We start from the raw sequence: 18,568 nt of genomic DNA on the forward strand, positions 1-18,568 counted from the left end.
TGGCCTTGTATATGGCAAAGTGCATATGCTACATTAGGTTGTGTTTAACAGGTTAGTGCTTCCACTCCTGCTCGTCTTCTGGTTGGTGGCAGAATACCAGGACTGTATCGCTTTTCTGGCACTATCAAGTCAATGGCAGTATTTGAAGGTCTCCTGATAGATGTACAAATTGATGTGTTGTGCTCCTCAGCTCTTGACACCTTGCGAGGAACCTGTACATCATTCCTGTCTGACTATGCCACCTGTCCACGTCCAGTAATGGAACCCTCAAGTCTTTGTGTATCCACCCTGAGCAGGTAATGGTATTTATAGACATTAATGTCATGAAAGTAACTGTTAGGCATTAATATCAACTGCAAACAAAGAACATTTCTATATTCAATACCAAATAATTTGCAGTGTTGATAAATGGGTCAACTGAGTCAAAGCAATAACCGTGTAATGCAAATGTATGCAGTACTGTGAATAATTATTTTCTGTGAAGTTTTAAGAATATCAATAAATTTGATCATAAAACCATACACAGTTTTCCAATTAATCAGCATATTAAACTGCAAAATATTTCCCATTGCAACAATATGCATAGCATTTGACAAAATTAAGTCTATGTCAAATATTTACTACACGCACACACTACATACACACACACACTACACACTCACACACACACACACACTACACACACACGCTACACACACACACACTACACACACACACAACACACTGTTTGGGTTTGGGTAACTTGCACTGGTGAATTCAACAGTGCATGCAAGTTATGCATGTTTGGTGAATGCATTTAACAATTTGCATGCAGTAGCTAAGAGACAAACTTCCTTCAGTCTGATATTTTAGTCTCTCCAAATCTGACTTCATCATTTATGATACTCCCTAGGTACAACATTCATAATATGATGGCCCCAAATCCACTATAGTGGCTTTGGTTTTTAAAGAACAAATCTAATTTTATGTAAAATACGCACACACATGGGCTCCTATTAATCCAGGTATGGACCACCTATTCCTCTGGTTACCACTAACCTACTCACAGTAAATAGATCTACAATATCATATCATATCCAGAGTTGGGGGTAACTAGTTACTTTTGTAACTAAGTTACATAACTGATTACTTTTAAAGTAACTAGTAATATAACTAGTTACTTGCTTTGTAACTAGTAACTTGTAACTAGGAGTAATTGTTTGAAAAGTAACTAAGTTACAATAGTAACTAAGTTACAATAGTTACATTGTAATTACAACTAATTGTGCTTTAAAAGCAAGAACACTTCAAATTTTGTGCATATGTGCTACAGCCACATTAAGTAGACATATTCTGTTTACTGTTCTCTATGATTCAGCTTGAGTGACAGGCGTAGCAATAATTAAAACTGACCTGAAATAGCCACAGAATTGTTATTTTAAGTGCACATATGTATTGCATCCCTTAATGATGCATATCTGAGCAAAATTCATGTTACAAAAGCTAACAAGGCATAATTTTTACTGCAAAAGTAACTAGTAACTAGAGTACTTAGTTACCTTTTGAAAAGTAACTGTAACTGTAACTAAGTTACATGGGATGAAAGTAACGTGTAACTAGTAACTAGTTACTTTTCTGAAGTAACTACCCCAACTCTGATCATATCTTACTAACCCTTCTTTATGTTTTATATCGATTATGACAAGTAGTATCGTCATAATTATCATCTTAAAAATGGCCAAAAATTCTTTCCAATGCAGATTCACTTTACAGCTTGATCATGCTACAATGTTCAGAGAAATATAAGAAATTGGCCATTAACCGCAGAATAATGTGGTCCAAAACTGTAACTTTAACTGTTTACTCATAGGATATTCCATTTCCGAAATATATGCCATCGAACGCATGTGTGTTGTGTAAGCCACTATAGTGGCATTCGTGTTTTGTCATGGTCATGATGATGTTAATTAAGTCATTGACACTTATTTTTATGTTACTGAACATTATTTAATATTATGTAATGTTAAATGTGTATAAAAATGCTGTAAACACATTATTAAATCAGTCTTTGTCAATGATAAGACTCGATAAGTGCTTTGACTCGCTGGCAAAGAGACTCTTCGCGACACTAACGGCTCCTTCAACGAGGCTTGGCGTCTCCTTCGTGACATGTTTAACAAAACACTTTTTATTAATGTTAGGGCCAAAGGGTTAATTAAAGAACAGAAGCTCTTGCTTATGTAAAGACTTACTTAAGTACAAATGATTGGCACCATGTAAGTTACCCAAAAATAAAATGATGGCTTACACAGTACAAATACAGTACATATTTTTGGCGAAAGCTATCATATTGTGATCAACAGTTATATAACAATTATAACATAATGTGTATGATATGCTGTCACACTAGGTGTAACCCACAGTCAGCCTGTTTACCTGACATCAATGATGAGTACCAGTGTCAACCAGTACAAGATAGTGAGTTACCATTAGATACAACATGTGTACTAACATCTTAATTGTGTAGTTTGTGAAACTGATGATGATTGCTTGTCCAACCAGTTCTGTGGGGTCAGGGAATATCCTGCCTATCCCAGCAACTATTATCCACGAAGTGATGAACAGCCAGTTGGAGCCATGACAGTACTAGTCAGTGGTGACATATTATTTAATGGATCAGTAATAATCCATAAGCCAGCTGATGACCACCCTGATGTGATGAGGGATATCACCATATTTGCTATAGTACAACAAACTTCTGACAATGATGGATATGTGGTCGCTAAAGGTGTCAATGATCAGTTTAGAGATTTTGGGTTGTACCTACGTTCCACAAAGCAACAAGTCTGGGTACCATATCGTACAGTTGGTGGATCACGTGACATCATCATATTTGATGATGTGCTACTGGACAACACTACATTCCAATCCATTGCTGTAGTAGTGGACAGTGTTTACAACAGATGTATACTGTACATCAATGGTGCTGTGGAGCGCAGCAAGCCACTGATAGGACGACCTGAGTTTAATCCTGGAGTAAGTTGATCACCTGATAATAGCATACCATACATACTTGACTCAACTTTATACATTAGCAACCTAGCCTTAGTATGGTTATGGTACATATACAGAAACAATGACAAAACTAACCAGAAGTTTCGTTTTAGTTGCTATCGATATAAAGTTTACAGTCTCATAATATTATCATAAAATGTTTAAGTGTTAAGTTATTGTTGATAATTTGCATGCAATTTTTGCAGTATAACATGCTATATGTTGGAGGTCGTCCAGGGACAAGGAGGTTCCGCTTTAATGGAATAATCAGATACTTGGTAGCTCAGGACACAATTTTGTCACATGATGAGATATCCAAGATGCACAATGACATGTTTGGGATCACCACCTCTACTACAATTGGTATGGTCAACTATTGCACCAACTACAGTGTGAGTGGTCAAGAGTGTCGACTTGGAGATAACACTGATTTTAGGTTAGTCAGTAGTGTAGTTACAGTCATAGTATAATTATGTACAAGGTACAGTTGTCCTGTGTACCAAGTGTTGCATTCAGATCATGCACAACTAGGCAATTTATAGCAGGTGGCACTCTATTAATAGAACACTGGTTCTGTAATAAGTACTATTGCAACAGTCACTGCCATAGGTGATTCTAAGGGGGGCCATGGTCCCCCTTGCTGAATTTTTTTTTAATTTTGGGGAAAAGTTGAAGTATAGATTGGCATTGTTATTTTTAGCATTTTTCATGTTTTTATCATAAATTTTAGGCTGTTTTCAAGCCTTTAAATTACAAAAATCCTGCATCTTCGAGGGGTTGTACCCCCAGACCCCCTGAAATTCTACTTTATACTATAGCCAAATATGCTGTTCTCTATTTGCCCCCTCGTAGGTCAGGTCTAGAATCTCCACTGGTCACTGCATTCACCGGATACCCGTATGATGCCCCAACTTCATTTTTATTATAGCCATTGTTGGAAATTTAGAAACTAGTCAGGAAAACTTTTGGAGCCATCTGTACTTATGTGCATGTGCTTCCTCATACACACACCTTTGAAAGTTGCCCATAACGTAGAAGGGTACTATAGATGAAATCCTGGGTGAGCTTAAACATCACAATAGCAATGATGCACATGCACATGTGCACACAAAACACACACATACAGTCATGCAACACACGCAGGAGTATTTGCTTGGATTCAGTCTTGGGTATGTGAATAATACTAGCTTTGCAAAAGAAAATATGACCCAGTCTGGGAAAACCGGTCTTATTGCCTATTTAAAAGTATCGAGAAAGGCCGGTTTTAAGTATTTAGTGTGTTGTAGCTCGCCAATGGCTGAAGCTATGTGTACCAAATTTTCACACGTTTTATACCAATTCCTTGCCTTTCACAGCATCCTCTGTGCAAGTAGCCAACGACTAAGCTTCCCGCCATTTTAGATAGTTTTTAAACCGAGGTTGACTGTATCAGGCGAGCTCTAAAATGGGTGGGAGATGGGGGCCTGGAAGGTGGGAACGATGGTGCTCAAAAATTGAAAAGCATGGCTAGGGATGAATTAGGCCAGGTTTTGGGCCAGTGAGATCTCAAATTTGGCTAAACTGAAAGGAAATTCACAGCAGATGTACGTATTCAACACCACAGAGCTGTACAGCCACACACAGTTATCTACAGGCTGACCAGGGCTCCATTAAGGCCCCACATCACACGTATGGATCACCACTTGGCTTGGAAAAAGCAGCCAGCAAAACCAGACCACTCAAGTCTAGCTGAGTTTGATTGTGGAATTAGATAGTTTATTCATGTAACTTTGTGTCCTGGGTGAAAAATCGAATCTGCTGACATGGGCAATAAGACCGGTTTTGTCAGACTGGGTAACAAATATGAGTTGAAAGTATAATAGAAATCATATTTGGCTGTATTGCGATACTGTTTTACCACTAACCACATATGTGATCAACGATGTGACTGTGTGCAGTGTAAGTTAGATAAGTAACAAATTAAAGTGACAGGATGCATCAGTGAATGCATCAGCTACCAGGGTAGTGTATACCTTTGAATCAATGTGATCCTGGTATGAGACACGTAAATTGTCCTCAGGTTTGATGCCAGTCTCTTATGAGACTGACAGATGTACTTAATCCATTGGGTGGGAATGTTAAATTAGCTAAACTTGTTTCACTATCACGTCTTAATAAATCTAGTGATACATGTATGCAGGCTTCTGACTCCCTGCTACACAGGCTTTCAGTAGCCTTTGTGTGGGTCCCTAGTGGGATAGTGACTAATAAAATAATCAACTGATCATGATTGTACACAGACCACTCCATACAGAGTCACTGTTACATCTGTACACACAATGTTACCACACACCACACATGTGACCAGTTAACCACAGTTATACAGTTGTGTGCACTTATCATACTCCTCCACAGGTGTGGCTCTAGAGCAGCGTGTATCCCAGCAGTGGAACAAGATGTTGTGTTACCAACAACTGGTATGACCTTTGCATTATCAGACATTATTGGACACTGTAACTCATACTGTGACTGTCCTGATGTGTACCAGCCAGTGTGTGGAGGAGATGGACAGACCTATACTAATAGGTGCTTTGCCATGTGTGCTGGAGTAGAGGTAACCACTACTGCTATTTGTTGTGACATGATATGATGTCATCTCATACAACAGGTGTTAGATGATACTGGACCATGTACCATGACTTATGGTGACTTGTACACTGAAGTGTTCCCTACCACATAACCCTTCCCATAAATCACATAAGTTAACACTAATAACATGACTCTTTAGCTTATACATACTAGCACAAGTACGTACAATATATAATGATTAATCTTAGGCCAGAATCAGCTTACTGTATTAATTTGTACAGTATAATGTATTGCAAACAGACTTGTTTACAGTGAATGTGTGGCCCAGGGCAATTGGAAACGGTGGAAATGAAAACCAGAAACAATAAAACCTTCATATACATGTATGGCTTTAAGACTTGGTTGGTGGTAATGCTGCTTCTGTTGGACAGGAAACCAAATAGATGGCCTTTAACCAGTTGAACTGTGGGGTCTCCCACACAACACCACTGATGTACTGGTCTCACTGCAAGCCAAACGTTTTGCTGCATGTTTCCTGAGCATCATCTTAAGAGTTCTGTTAAACCTCTGAAACCATGCATGGTTTCCATATACCACCTCAAAGTGATTAGTGATTATAAAGAACTTTGGTATTGTGAATGATGTTGCATGTAGTCAAGTTAGGATTATAATTAGCTGCTCTGTAGATGTGAAAGTACTGTATGTGTGCGTGCTTGCAGCATGTTTGTGTGAAGAAAACATAAGCCCCAGCTGAAAACAATGATGTGGTACCATTGGTGTAGCTGGAATATCCCTTGCTAACAGCTGAATAATGTAATGCGACCATATCATCAACATTTCAATATGTTTGCATGTTTCCAACTGTTGTTGGGTCACTCTATCTTCACAACAAGCTAGTTTTAGCTGTGTATTGATTTGCTTCTGTTGAATATCATTATTAATATCCGTTGCTTATAGCATTAGCAAGTTTAGATTTTTATTAACAATAGAAGTTTCTCAATAACCAAATCAGTGTATCCAGTAATTGTTGACCTCACAAAAGGTAGCAAACCAAAAGCCAATGTTCGGTATAGTGACCCTTTTACTCTGATGAGCAAAGGTACAAGATGTATCTGTATGTATATAGTTATGGTGATGCTGACAGCACTCACCTGTCAGTTCATGAAGGGTCCACATGATGAGCTAACATGGCCACTGAGGGGAAAGTTTGTAATGAAATTGTTGAACCAGCTGCAGATCAGTGACTGCGAGCATTACTCAAGAACAATGATATACACTGATTGTACTCCAGATAGTGCTGCTAGTAGAGCCACAGATAGTCAAATCGATTTCCGGGTCATACCAACCAAACAAGCATTAAGTGACAAAAAAGCCCTGAAAACTATTATGGAAGAAATACTATGTTGCGAGTTCAAGCATTCATGCTAAAGGCCAACTCTTATGATGTAGACTATATAGTTATTGAAAATAAACCTGGCTGTTTAGTCAGAGTATTTCTAGAGTAATGCATGTTCTATTAGAGTAATTACTTGAGTTCAACATACAATTAATCCAACTATTTCTGCACACTTGAGCACTGGTGTTTACATTTCTTTGCTTTATAGAAGTTCTATGTACTGAATGGAGTGGGGGTAAAAGCAGTGGGTAAAAGTGGGATAGGGACACAACTGATGAAATCTGTAAGGTATAATTACATTGGACATTGGTTACACTACACATACTGTACAACCACCACCTCCTATATATGCTTAAGGATCGAGATAGAACAGTCGCAAAGACAAAATCAATTATGATTATATATCCACTCACAACCAATTCTATCAAAAGACAGGGATATACTGTACAAAAGGACAAGTCTGTAAACGTATGACTTATCGGGCAGTCAGCAAAAATTGACCACAGTTGAGGAAAGGAGACAATCTGTAGCCAAATGTTTGAAACAAGGGAAGGGAATTCAAATTATGAGCATTATTCAAAATGGCTCAGCTCATTCATTTTCTGGTTGTTTTATATGACTGCTCTGTTATAGAGTATTTTTAGATATGGTGGTTGGGCTGTGTGTTGCTTTGGTATACAACTTACTAGCTGCAATCTGTAGTATAAACAATGTATCTTCTTTGTTTATGTGGATTTCACTCAGCAGTTGTGTTCTATACACCCTCAGTCCTATTGTCCATCCTGTCCAGGCTGAGGTTCAGGCCCCATCCTACCCCATTCCTACTGTAGTCTAGTCACACACACACACACACACAATGCAATCAACCATAAGCATAGCAATCCGGGGGGCAAGGAGCCCCCTTTGCAATTTTCTGATTGTAAATTGAGAAAATTAAAGATCAAGATATTCTAATAAAGCAGTCAATTAATCTAATAAAGCAGTCACAGTATTCAAAGAATTGAAGCAGTGAAACTATGAAGTTGTAAATAAGGATTTTATGTGCTTTAGGCAGTGTACAATGTATATTTGGTGGAGGGCAGCCATTCTTAGCAGGTATTGATCTTTTTTTTTCTCTCTTCAACACTGCTCCCCATGGCCCTACCAAACCAATGGTCTAGAGTATTGGCTACTTTAGACTTCCCTATACATAAGTATAAAAACACTTCATGAGCTCTCATAGTCTTCTGTGTTCACTCCCCAGTACCTAACTAGCATAGAAACATGGTAACTATTGTCTAACTCCAGCCCTTAGCTAGCTGCGTGCTCTTGGATTGCATGTACTTCATTTCACCCCCTCTATTATCATTAAGGATTTAAAAGTCAACTAGCATTCAGTTTAAGTTGAACTTGAGGTTGACATGAAATGAAACACAGTCATTGACAACATACAGATTTACTGCTCATTAACCAGCAGCAACATCCACAAACAGTGAATAGTAGTGGTATAAAAAAATGATTGTGTGTTTCTAAAGAAATTGCTTAAAATACTACATGAATATTATATTATTGTTTAAAGCATACCAGCTCGTGGCTTGTAATACAGTTGGAAGTAACTATATTGAATGCAAGTGCTTTAATTTTCAGTCGTATTCATAGCAAACATATATGAATAAGTGGCTTACTGAGGTACTGCATGCTGTCTGCAGTTTCATGGAAATACTAATACTATAGTTATATCTGGAGACAAGTATATTTTCATTTATTTCTGCAGACCACCCATGGTGTTTAGATGGCCAAATAGCTCCTTGAAAGCATAAAAATTAAGCTCTCTAGAATACTCAAATATGCTCTAATAGAACAATCTCGTTGCAATTTGATTAAAATTCCAAATTACTGAGGTTACACAGTTGCCACGAGTGTTTACTATATACTTTGTCACTTTCCAGATACTTCACTAGTGCACACATTGTACATGTGTATAAGACTGGATGGAGTAAGGGGTAATGTACTATTTTTATTTAATAACAAAAGAGCATGATTTATGTCATGTTGTCAACTATGATAAACACATCTATATACTATGAAATATACTATGAAATATACAACATCTTCCATAACAAGGGGTGTGTATTAGTCAGACACAAGTTTGGTATCTGCCCAAGCATTCCTGACAATGGCCTCAGCCTTCTGTGCCTCAGGGTGAAGGATGGATATAGGAGCATGCTCAATAGTCTGATTAACTGCTGCTTCTGACTGTCTGGTACTAAGAGAGTCTTTATCATCAGCATAGATCAATAACTCCTTGCCAATACAGCAACAACAAAACCGAGGTTGTGCACGAAGCTCAAGATCCTTTACAAACCGATAATCAACAAACTGTGTCTCCTCTGTGGAAAACAAAGCAATATCACGGTAACATTATTGGTAACTACAAACTGTTTTGATGTTTAGTTTTAAATTCACACAGCATGACCCACTTTGTATTATGTTTATAAGTGCCTATGGGCCATACACTTCATAAGCTATCAGATTAACCATGAGACATATACCACTATGACTAGTGAGTTTAAATTCTATCCATATAGGAATCACTATCATGTTGCCTACCCTCTGTGAACCCACAAATCCATTGTGTATTCAAGCCACATATTTCCACAATCATGTATCATATTACTGTGTATCCTAGCAACTATACACAGAACAACTACTAGTACATATTATTGCATTCCTGCCCATAAGCAGTAACTTGAGAGAATACTAGCCTTACCATCTCCACAGCAGTCTATAGCTGCCCTCATCTTCCTCCAGCGAATGCCCTGTCCTGTAATACGCCAGTCAACTTTGCGTACGCAACACCCACATATAACGAAGAACAAGTATTTTCCACAGTTCTCATGATAAGCACAGCTATTTATTGGAGTCTGGCCACTCCACAGTGCTCTACTGCGGTCCAAATCCTTCTTGTGTTTCTTCAACAACTGTAGGTACTCCATGAAGAGGATACGATCACCCAACACAGCACAGCCAAGCTCCTTGATGTGTTCTTCCCTCAAAGCCAACAGTACAGATCCATTAATGTGGTTCTCCATAAATGCTTTAGCCATGAACTCCATCCCAATTGGCTTCAAGTAGTTTTCAACCACATCTGCTTCAGTCCAGTCTGGGTGGGTAACAAATTGAGCAACCATATAATGAGTTGTCATAACAAAATTAGTAAATTTATTACCAATGGAACTTAATTCACATTACATTCTTATACACTGACTTCCATAGCAACTTTGAAGACCACATAGTACATGCTATTATACGCATGTCATACTTCCACACGTTTACCATGAAAGCAAATCGTTTGGCTGTTATGTATGCACCCAAGACACCTGTCCATTACTTAGGTGTTACAATTCACCACAGGCAATTCCCCAGCATCCCATAGCCTCAATCCATTATGTGAAGTTGTACAGACTAAAACACCACACACACCACACACACACACACACACACATACACACACACACACAACACACACACTGCTACTACTGTTACACATACACACACAGCCATACAGGTGTTGCTAGGATACGGTTGCACACAAGCAAAAAGCTACATATACCAACATTATCTCCTAGCAACCATTGCTAGATTACAAATCAATAAAACTGATAATTAATCACAAACAATATGGCCACACTGACCATTCAGTGGATCATCATGAGACTCTGAGGGTATCTTTTTAAGATGGTGTGCACATTGGAACCAGCATCAACACCTTGGGTCTGACCAAGTGTCTATATTATCAAGGTGTCCTAGTTTCCCCTTGTATACACTATACTACCTAACCCAATAGGATTGTTCGTATAAGGATTGTTGTGCAGGTTAAGATTACATCTGTCCGCTGTACTTTAGCCCTAGCAAATTTCCAATGGGAACATTTACATACATGCATACAAAGTGAGGGGGTAAGTAACTAATTGAAGCACTTTAAATAACTACCTTTACATATACTTTGTAACTAGCAAATTGTAACTAGGAATAATAGTAACTAAGTTACAATAGTAACCATAGCTACAATAGTTACACAGTGACTAATAATATCATATCATGAAGCCAAAACATTCTTCAAGTATTACACCATGATATACATGCTAGAGCCACTTATAAGTGTACACATTTTGTGTACTGTGAGTAACAGACAGAATAGTTGAAAATGACCACAGAATTATTGTTTTCAGAAACTTAATGTACAGTTCTCTTCTTCCCTTGCTAAGGCATACCTGAGTACAGTAATCATGGAAACGTGTTGCAAAAAATAATTACCACTAAAAAACAAATATATCAAAAACACTATAGTCTCGTAACTAGTAATGCACCTTCTAGTCACCCTTAAAAGAGTAACAGTAAGTCACATTGGGTAACCAGAAAAGTAACCATCCAACTCTGCATGTAAAACACTACAATGCAACCTGTCATTACATAGTAACGCTTGTCAAAGTGGATGCCTACATAATACAGACATTCCAAAAGACCTGAAACTGGAGGCTAGGATGCCTCGATAATCAGGACACTAAGAAGGTGTTCACGTTACACAAGATCGACTGCAAATAGCTGTAGCCACAAGTACTCTGATATCGGAGTATCGATCCTTTACACATATCAAAGGACACACTGAAGCCGTGGCTATATCTTAACTACGTATACTTCCGACACAAACTGCAGCACAGGCAACAACTAACCTAGAACGAGCTGGGGGTCCAGTTCCTTTACGAACGTCTCAGTCTCCTTTCTCTTGCCGCGAGGTTGCGTCGTGACCGCCATTGCTAGCTAGCTGCACAAAGAACTGTGTAGTAGGATGACTGAAGCCTGGTATAAGAATGTAATTCCATCGCTTTGTTTAGGCTTCCATGTGTACAAAAGAATTACAGTTACAATTCACAATGTTTCCATGGTTATGTTTAATAATCGATTGTGGGTTTCATATATGATCACGTCCTACCAACCCAGCCATGGTAATATGTGACTGGGCCTGCGAAAACAGGGCATGTGGGCACAAGATTTTTGCCTACTTTTTCACACTTCCTTTACTCATAACTTTTTATATCATTATGCTATAGCAATGAACTTTTAAGCCTTTAGTAAGCATTTAATTGGCTTTACGATACAAGTTACAGAATGCAAATATTCTGTTCCGATACTGGGATATGACCTGTAGTGTTACAGGATGTAGTTTGTGCCCACATGCCCTGTTTTCGCAGGCCCGGTCACATATACTATCTATGACCCAGCTAAGTAGCTTATTACTCTAGTTTGGCGCAATGGCAGGTGCATAATGCAGTGCTGAAGCATGTACTCCTACCCTCCTGCCCCCTCTCCTTTATAATATGTGCCTCCTGCACCAGCCCCGCCCCTCTCCTCTATATGTATACATGTTATAAAATCAATATCAATCGATTTATTTCATGATCAAATATACAATTACCTTAGTAATAATTATTTAGCTGTATAGTTAGATTTTCTGGGCCGGACAAGCTAGTCTCCTGAGCAACATCAGCAGTGCTGCCTGCCCAGTATAAACAATAAATAAATAACTAAACATCATGTGTATGCTGAAATTGAACCTACTATCTCACCATTGTTGCCATACCAATTACTTTAATTCTATATCTTTTAGATAGCTATGTATATACCATGAAGAGACATCCACAATTATTCTTCTTCAAAGGCTATAGCTACTGAGAATAACTTCTTCTGGGTTGACATACTTTGATTCCTTTAGCAGCTATGAAAATAACTACTAGTAGCTATTTAAATGTGGACAAAAGTAGCTATAGCTATCAGCACCTAATGCTTTAATTCCAACTTTCCTTTATTTTAACTTTCCTAAAGAGATCATCAGAATAATTATAGCATTGCATAATTCGTAATTGTAACATAGTTATGTTCTGTAGAGCTGTGTGATTGTGCATCCTAGGCAAATCACCTATGCTGCCTGTCTAATAATAAAAACAAAGAATCAGAAATTCCCAGCCACAAATGTCCTTCTCTGGTGAAATAAACTGAAAACTCTTTGAAAGCACACATGCAGCTGCTCAGTAATATTGCTGATCACAGTTTGATCTTTAGTGTCAATTATTGGCATCAATTTAGAGTAAATTTTATTTATTTTTATTTATTTAAAAATTTTACAGTTAGAAGTTTTCAGGTGCTTGCCACAATTAACACAAGGACACAGGAAAACTATGCTTGATATTGGAGTTGAAGTTTGATAAGAAGTGATTCCAAGGGTATAGGTATGTAGTTTTTGCTTTATGGTAAGAACAAGGAGGTGATCCAAATCAATGACAGGGAGGTAATTCCAAATTCTTGGCAGTCTGCTGAAATAGAAATTTTTGGTGATTTTGTCTGAAAACCTGGTTTGATTCAAATTATGATGGGTGGCATGGAAAGTATTTCCGGTAGCAAATGAAATGTATTTTTGTGATGTCGAAGCCTGGATGAGGTCATTGAGGTGATTTGTAACTATTGAAGAAGAACATAATATCAGAGGTTGGCCCAACATCAAGCAGTGTATGAAAATTTTCACCCTTTATTATGGCAGTGTTCTGACAGTTGCATGATACATGATACAGCAACCCCACACAAACCAAGTGGGAGCCTCACAGCTCACACCTCATGCATGCCAGGGCTGACCAAATACAAGCTATAATATTATAGGGGTACTTGAGACTGATCTTTATGCATGCTAGCATGGTAGCTCTAGTTGCATGCATGGCTGGAGTCCCCAGGACTATCACAAAGCTAGCTAGCTACATCTACAATGGTTAATATGGGGGTTGACCCTTAATCCTGACCCCTCCCATGTTTAGGACAACATCATACGTACCAAAAATGGACTGGGAACCTTAAAGTATAGGAAACCATTGAATGAGCTGATGCTTACAACAGTCTGTCACACAATAGGGAATTCATTACAATTATAGCTGCATGTATGGCTGTTGGCCATTATTCAGCCGCCATTGCACCGTAAGAGCTTGTTTATTCCTTGGTACATGATGTGTCAGCATCCAATTATGCAAGTAGTCTCTATAAGAACACTGAATTGAAAGAAAATGCATTCAGATTTACATTTAAAAAGTCCAAGCTCAAACTGAACTTGTACGTATATTTAAAAGCACACACATGTTCAATTACATTAAAATGTCATTAATATGTAACTATGCTTCAACATGCTATGTTAGAAAACTTGCGATTGTGGGATTGAGTTTATATTGTAAGTCACATGGGCAGTACAAGACTATCACTTAACCAACTGTTCAATTACAATGGTAAGCCGTGCACTTGCCTCACTAAGCTCAGTTACATAACTGCTTTAATTACATGTAAGAAAGAATTATAATATTGCAGATTCCCATCCTTGTTTCTCCTCAACAAGAAATACCTCTAACATTCCACTGTTATTTGATGTGATTTCAAGGTGATCATGTAGTTAAAACATGGTCAGTGAATTGCAAAGTCAGAAATTTGGAAGGGCTATATATAAGACCCCTCTTTGTAGATCCGGTTATGTCTATTACCTATTCTCCCCTGATAAAACTCCCCTAACAATGTCTCATAGATCTAACTACACACTGTAAAAAAAGTTGTAGTGAATTTCTCTACTATAATTCCTGCCACAATACTCACTATTTTTGTGTAGTGATAGTAGTATGCATGGTAGTGAGGGCCACTACAAACTTAGCAGTGAATATCACTACACATATGTGGCAGACTTTAGTAGTGACCTTCACTGGTTTGTTATTACTGTGTATAGGCATGATAATATTAATGATATGTGTATACCAGCTTTTAGCTTAATACACCAGAATGTATATATATATATTATGGCCATGCACATGCAACTATTTTCTGTATAATGTACTATGCAGTCCACAGGATGCATGCACCTTCTATTTTTCTCTTTACAATGGCTAATCAACACTATATATACATGTTATTGCTAATATAGTCCTTTCTATATTGATTCACAGTTCAGTGAGCAGCATAGTTGGCACCAGTCCAGGAAGCTCTAATGATGGACTCTGCTTGCTCCACATCAGGATGACGGATGGACACCTCAGGTGTGGCAGTCACATTTCTTTTAGCCCGTGGCTGGATGGTCTGGATAGCATCAGCACGAAGGATCAATTGTTGACCAGGGCTACAGCAATAACGGTACTTATGAAGCTCAACATTCCTCAGGTTCTTGTAATCAATAAACTTTATCTCCTCTGTAAAGAACAGTATAACAGTTATATATAGCAGCCATGGCCTATGTACCTAGCTTAAAAATGACAATTTTATGGTGTCTGAAGTCAGTACTACATTCCCAAGGGCGGGACACTTCAGTGAAATGTTGCCATATAAAGATGCAGTTGCCAACTGCAGTTGTTGCATGCATGAATGTGTAGAGAATTACAAAGAGTTTTATTGTAATCCATCATCACGCAGTGATAGAGGAAATTACATAAAAGTTGTGAGGATGAGTCACTAGTTATAATTGAGATATTGGTGGCTGCTTAGTTGGAAAAAAATGAACTATATATATATATATATATATGTTAGGAAACCAAGTCATATCAACAAGTCTTGAGTGAGAAGCTTAACTACAGTACTGTAACTCACTACAGTACAGTATGCATGCTTACCGATTCCACAGCACTGACAGTCTGCCAGCCGTTTTGTCCACTTGATACCTTCCTTGGTCACTTCCCATTTAGTCTTACGGGTACAATAGATGCAGCAGACAAACCCACAACAGTGACAACAGTCTTGGTGGTAGGCACATCCTTCAACTGGTGTACGGCCAGTCCACAGGGCAGCTATTGGCTTTTGGTTATTTGGGTCATCACATTTCTTTTTTATAATCTGCAGGTACTCCATGAATAGCATACGATCTCCAGTTGCATGGCAACCAAGCTGGATGACTTGGTGTTCGTTCAAGGCCAGAAGATTACGGCCATTGATCTGACTGCCAATGAATGCTTGTGCCAAGTACTCCATTCCAATTGGCTTCAGGTACTTCTCCACCACTTCTTCCACTGACCAACCTGCAGGAAGAATGAAAATTTCATAACCTTGAATAATGAAAATTGTAGGAAAAGGACATCAAAATTAAATGCTACCTCCAAATGTTAAACTGTTTTACACACATTGAGATTTTTGTAGTAGTACATAAAATAAAATATGTGTTCTAGAGTATACCGACATATTCAAATATACATGTCATACTATTGAATCACATGTTTAAGGATATATAAAAGCAAAATTATTGGCATTACAGCATTCAGTATTATCTTTTGCTGCATTTAAATTCAAGGTTGCTTCCCCATGCATGTTCATAGCAATCATAGGAGTCTACTAAGCATGCAGATATATACTCACCATAGATACAATTAAACTATATAATACTTCCACTTCTTTCCCTGCCTGTTCTCTATTGATATGCAAAACAGATGAACTGGCAATTATATAAACAAACTGGAAACACAAACAAGGTGCAACAAAAGTATAATTTTTAGTAACAGAAACCACAAGACAAGACTTGTTATTGTTCAGAGGTGCACAATGATACCAACCAAGTTACATTCACCTGGCGGAAGACTATAACCACTACAAGGGGAATTCTAACAATGTCAATATGTAGTTGGGCACACCTCAAAAGTTGCATGCTATAAAAGGTCTGCAGCATGCTGTCTATGACGCATGACCAGTGACCACCCTATATGAACAGAAACTGGACAGTGACGACAACTATAAAGGTATATCCTGATTTTCCCTGCAGGTTACAAAGTGAAGCCTACATCCAGATTACACAAGTGCATACCCACACATTTTAGAGCATTCACATTATCAGGTTCTGCTGTACTTATTGTTGATCCTGTCAGTGTAGTCCCCACTATAAGGCAGCACGCTACATAAAGTGGAATGGTGATCAGGTTAGCATGCCATGCAGACTCATCTTAGGGCTTTTGATTATTGGTTGATGAAGTTTAGGCTGAAATTGTCAGAAATCATGGCCTTAATAATGGGGATGTTAAGGGTTTCTAATGTTCAGTTACCATTCCTTAAGACTTCCGTGATGTCCAACAATCTATCTTATTATGATACATAGCATGTATATTTCACTTAATGATAGCTATTGCCAGTGTAAACTGTTTGGGCCTTGGTTCTTTCAGTAACATGCATGCAGATTGCAGGCAGTTAGTTGTTATAACCTCTTGTATAGTTTACAGTTTCTGGCTATATATGAACTATCAGGAACCCAAGGCTAGCTAGTAGCCACTATAAAGCAATTGGCTGCTCTTGTAAAGGTTTTGTTTTTGTACATTTATAAGGGTTTTGGAAATCCTAGCTTCCTAACCTGTTTTTCTGCTTATCAGCTTAAAAATGCAATTGTTTATGTTCGACACAGCCATCCTATAAACTAACTGGGGCCACCTTCAGCAACAAGGAAGCATTAACTACTGCGAATAAGGCCACTCCAAATAAATTCTCTGTTTCCCATCCTAGACTCAGGCATATTTTCAAATGAGCGGGCGGGCGGGCGGTTCATTTCCATTATTCCATTATAAGATTGTCAGCTTTTCAAGCCATCATTTGTCTGGCACAATCATAAAAAGGCATGCTTAAGCTTGTACTTTCCTTTTTAAGTTGCAAAAAATAACACAAACGTGAATTTGTGCCAACTTGATAGCATTGCTGACACATGAGCTGACACCGTTACAAGATGGTTTTCACTGAGCCTGTCAGCATGCAAGAATAACCGGAAAACAATGGAAGAATACAGAATAACGGAATATTTAGAGCTGACAGTATTGGTAACCAGTTACAGGCAGTGAACAGGAAATAGAAATTTTATTTTGAGTGGCCTAATCAGTATATACTCCATGAATTTTTTCCTTACTTGAATTGCACTAACACCATGTAGGCTCATTTTTAGATCTTTTGACACAATTAGCCACCTATAAAGTTGCCACACTGACAGCAGCAGCTAGCTAGCTATACATGCAATAACTATTCTTTTTCAACGACTACACTACAGTCCTTCTCTCCCCTCTCCTTAGTCCACGCCCAGTCCTATATCTATAGCTAGCTACACCACCTATTAGTAGTAAGATTTTAATGTAGCTACCGGTAACATTATTATTTTGGTAAACTGTTTTTCGTTAAAAAGTTTGTCACATCACTGAGTAGCATATAGCTAGTGTCTGCACCCTTGCAGGCATTGCCTTCTATAGCTACCCATGTCTTTGACAAAAGAAAATGATAATCTATAGTGTTAACGCTACTGCCGGCATAAACCCGCCGGTTCATGCAGTGTAAACTGTAAACATGTTTTACTAACCGGAAACACTGGTCGGATCCAATCGTCTGATATATGTTACCATATCCTTCGGTTCTTTGCGAACTCGAGGCTGCGATATCACAGTCGTTAGCTCAGCCATAGTTCAGTGTAAAGTACGATAGTGATTGAAAGGTAAAATTCGTAGGTGATTTCTTTCCATTCGTTTTATAACAGAGCAATAATTAAGCTTCATTAAGGGACTTTCGCTGTAG

General features: G+C 38.2%; 3 protein-coding genes across 4 annotated transcripts in view; 1 reads left to right on the forward strand and 2 right to left on the reverse strand.

The window, feature by feature from the left end:
* Positions 1–5,902, forward strand: part of LOC136252837 (neurogenic locus notch homolog protein 1-like) — a 49,302-nt gene extending 43,400 nt beyond the window's left edge. For both annotated transcript variants that reach the window (XM_066045413.1, XM_066045412.1), the window contains 6 exons: positions 52–296; positions 2,390–2,457; positions 2,507–3,015; positions 3,240–3,469; positions 5,428–5,626; positions 5,681–5,902. In XM_066045413.1, coding sequence (XP_065901485.1) covers positions 52–296; positions 2,390–2,457; positions 2,507–3,015; positions 3,240–3,469; positions 5,428–5,626; positions 5,681–5,752 — 1,323 coding nt within the window. In that variant the 3' untranslated portion in view covers positions 5,753–5,902. The remainder of the gene's footprint in view (positions 1–51; positions 297–2,389; positions 2,458–2,506; positions 3,016–3,239; positions 3,470–5,427; positions 5,627–5,680) is intronic.
* A 3,053-nt stretch (positions 5,903–8,955) lies between these two features.
* Positions 8,956–11,922, reverse strand: LOC136254136 (uncharacterized). The gene is made up of 3 exons (XM_066046813.1): positions 11,710–11,922; positions 9,747–10,139; positions 8,956–9,366 (listed from the first exon to the last, which is right to left on the reverse strand). The coding sequence occupies exons 1-3, from the start codon at positions 11,789–11,791 to the stop codon at positions 9,110–9,112; spliced, it is 732 nt and encodes a 243-aa protein (XP_065902885.1). The 5' UTR covers positions 11,792–11,922; the 3' UTR covers positions 8,956–9,109.
* Positions 11,923–14,868: 2,946 nt separating this feature from the next.
* Positions 14,869–18,558, reverse strand: LOC136254169 (uncharacterized). Its single transcript, XM_066046846.1, has 3 exons — positions 18,357–18,558; positions 15,658–16,059; positions 14,869–15,240 (listed from the first exon to the last, which is right to left on the reverse strand). Exons 1-3 carry the CDS (start codon positions 18,454–18,456, stop codon positions 15,002–15,004), a joined length of 741 nt encoding a protein of 246 aa, XP_065902918.1. The 5' UTR covers positions 18,457–18,558; the 3' UTR covers positions 14,869–15,001.
* Positions 18,559–18,568: the final 10 nt, after the last annotated feature.

Source organism: Dysidea avara, chromosome 4, assembly GCF_963678975.1.
Source record: "Dysidea avara chromosome 4, odDysAvar1.4, whole genome shotgun sequence".
Taxonomy (NCBI): Eukaryota; Metazoa; Porifera; class Demospongiae; order Dictyoceratida; family Dysideidae; genus Dysidea; species Dysidea avara.

Excerpts from the sequence above, each read along its gene's own strand:
- LOC136254169 (XM_066046846.1), bottom strand. The coding sequence starts at position 18,456 with ATGGCTGAGCTAACGACTGTGATATCGCAGCCTCGAGTTCGCAAAGAA. Across the intron at positions 16,060-18,356 it reads GGATCCGACCAGTGTTTCCG|GTTGGTCAGTGGAAGAAGTG; the intron begins GTTAGTAAAACA and ends TTCTTCCTGCAG. Across the intron at positions 15,241-15,657 it reads CTGTCAGTGCTGTGGAATCG|AGGAGATAAAGTTTATTGAT; the intron begins GTAAGCATGCAT and ends TGTTCTTTACAG.
- LOC136254136 (XM_066046813.1), bottom strand. The coding sequence starts at position 11,791 with ATGGCGGTCACGACGCAACCTCGCGGCAAGAGAAAGGAGACTGAGACG. Across the intron at positions 10,140-11,709 it reads GGACCCCCAGCTCGTTCTAG|ACTGGACTGAAGCAGATGTG; the intron begins GTTAGTTGTTGC and ends TTACCCACCCAG. Across the intron at positions 9,367-9,746 it reads TATAGACTGCTGTGGAGATG|AGGAGACACAGTTTGTTGAT; the intron begins GTAAGGCTAGTA and ends TGTTTTCCACAG.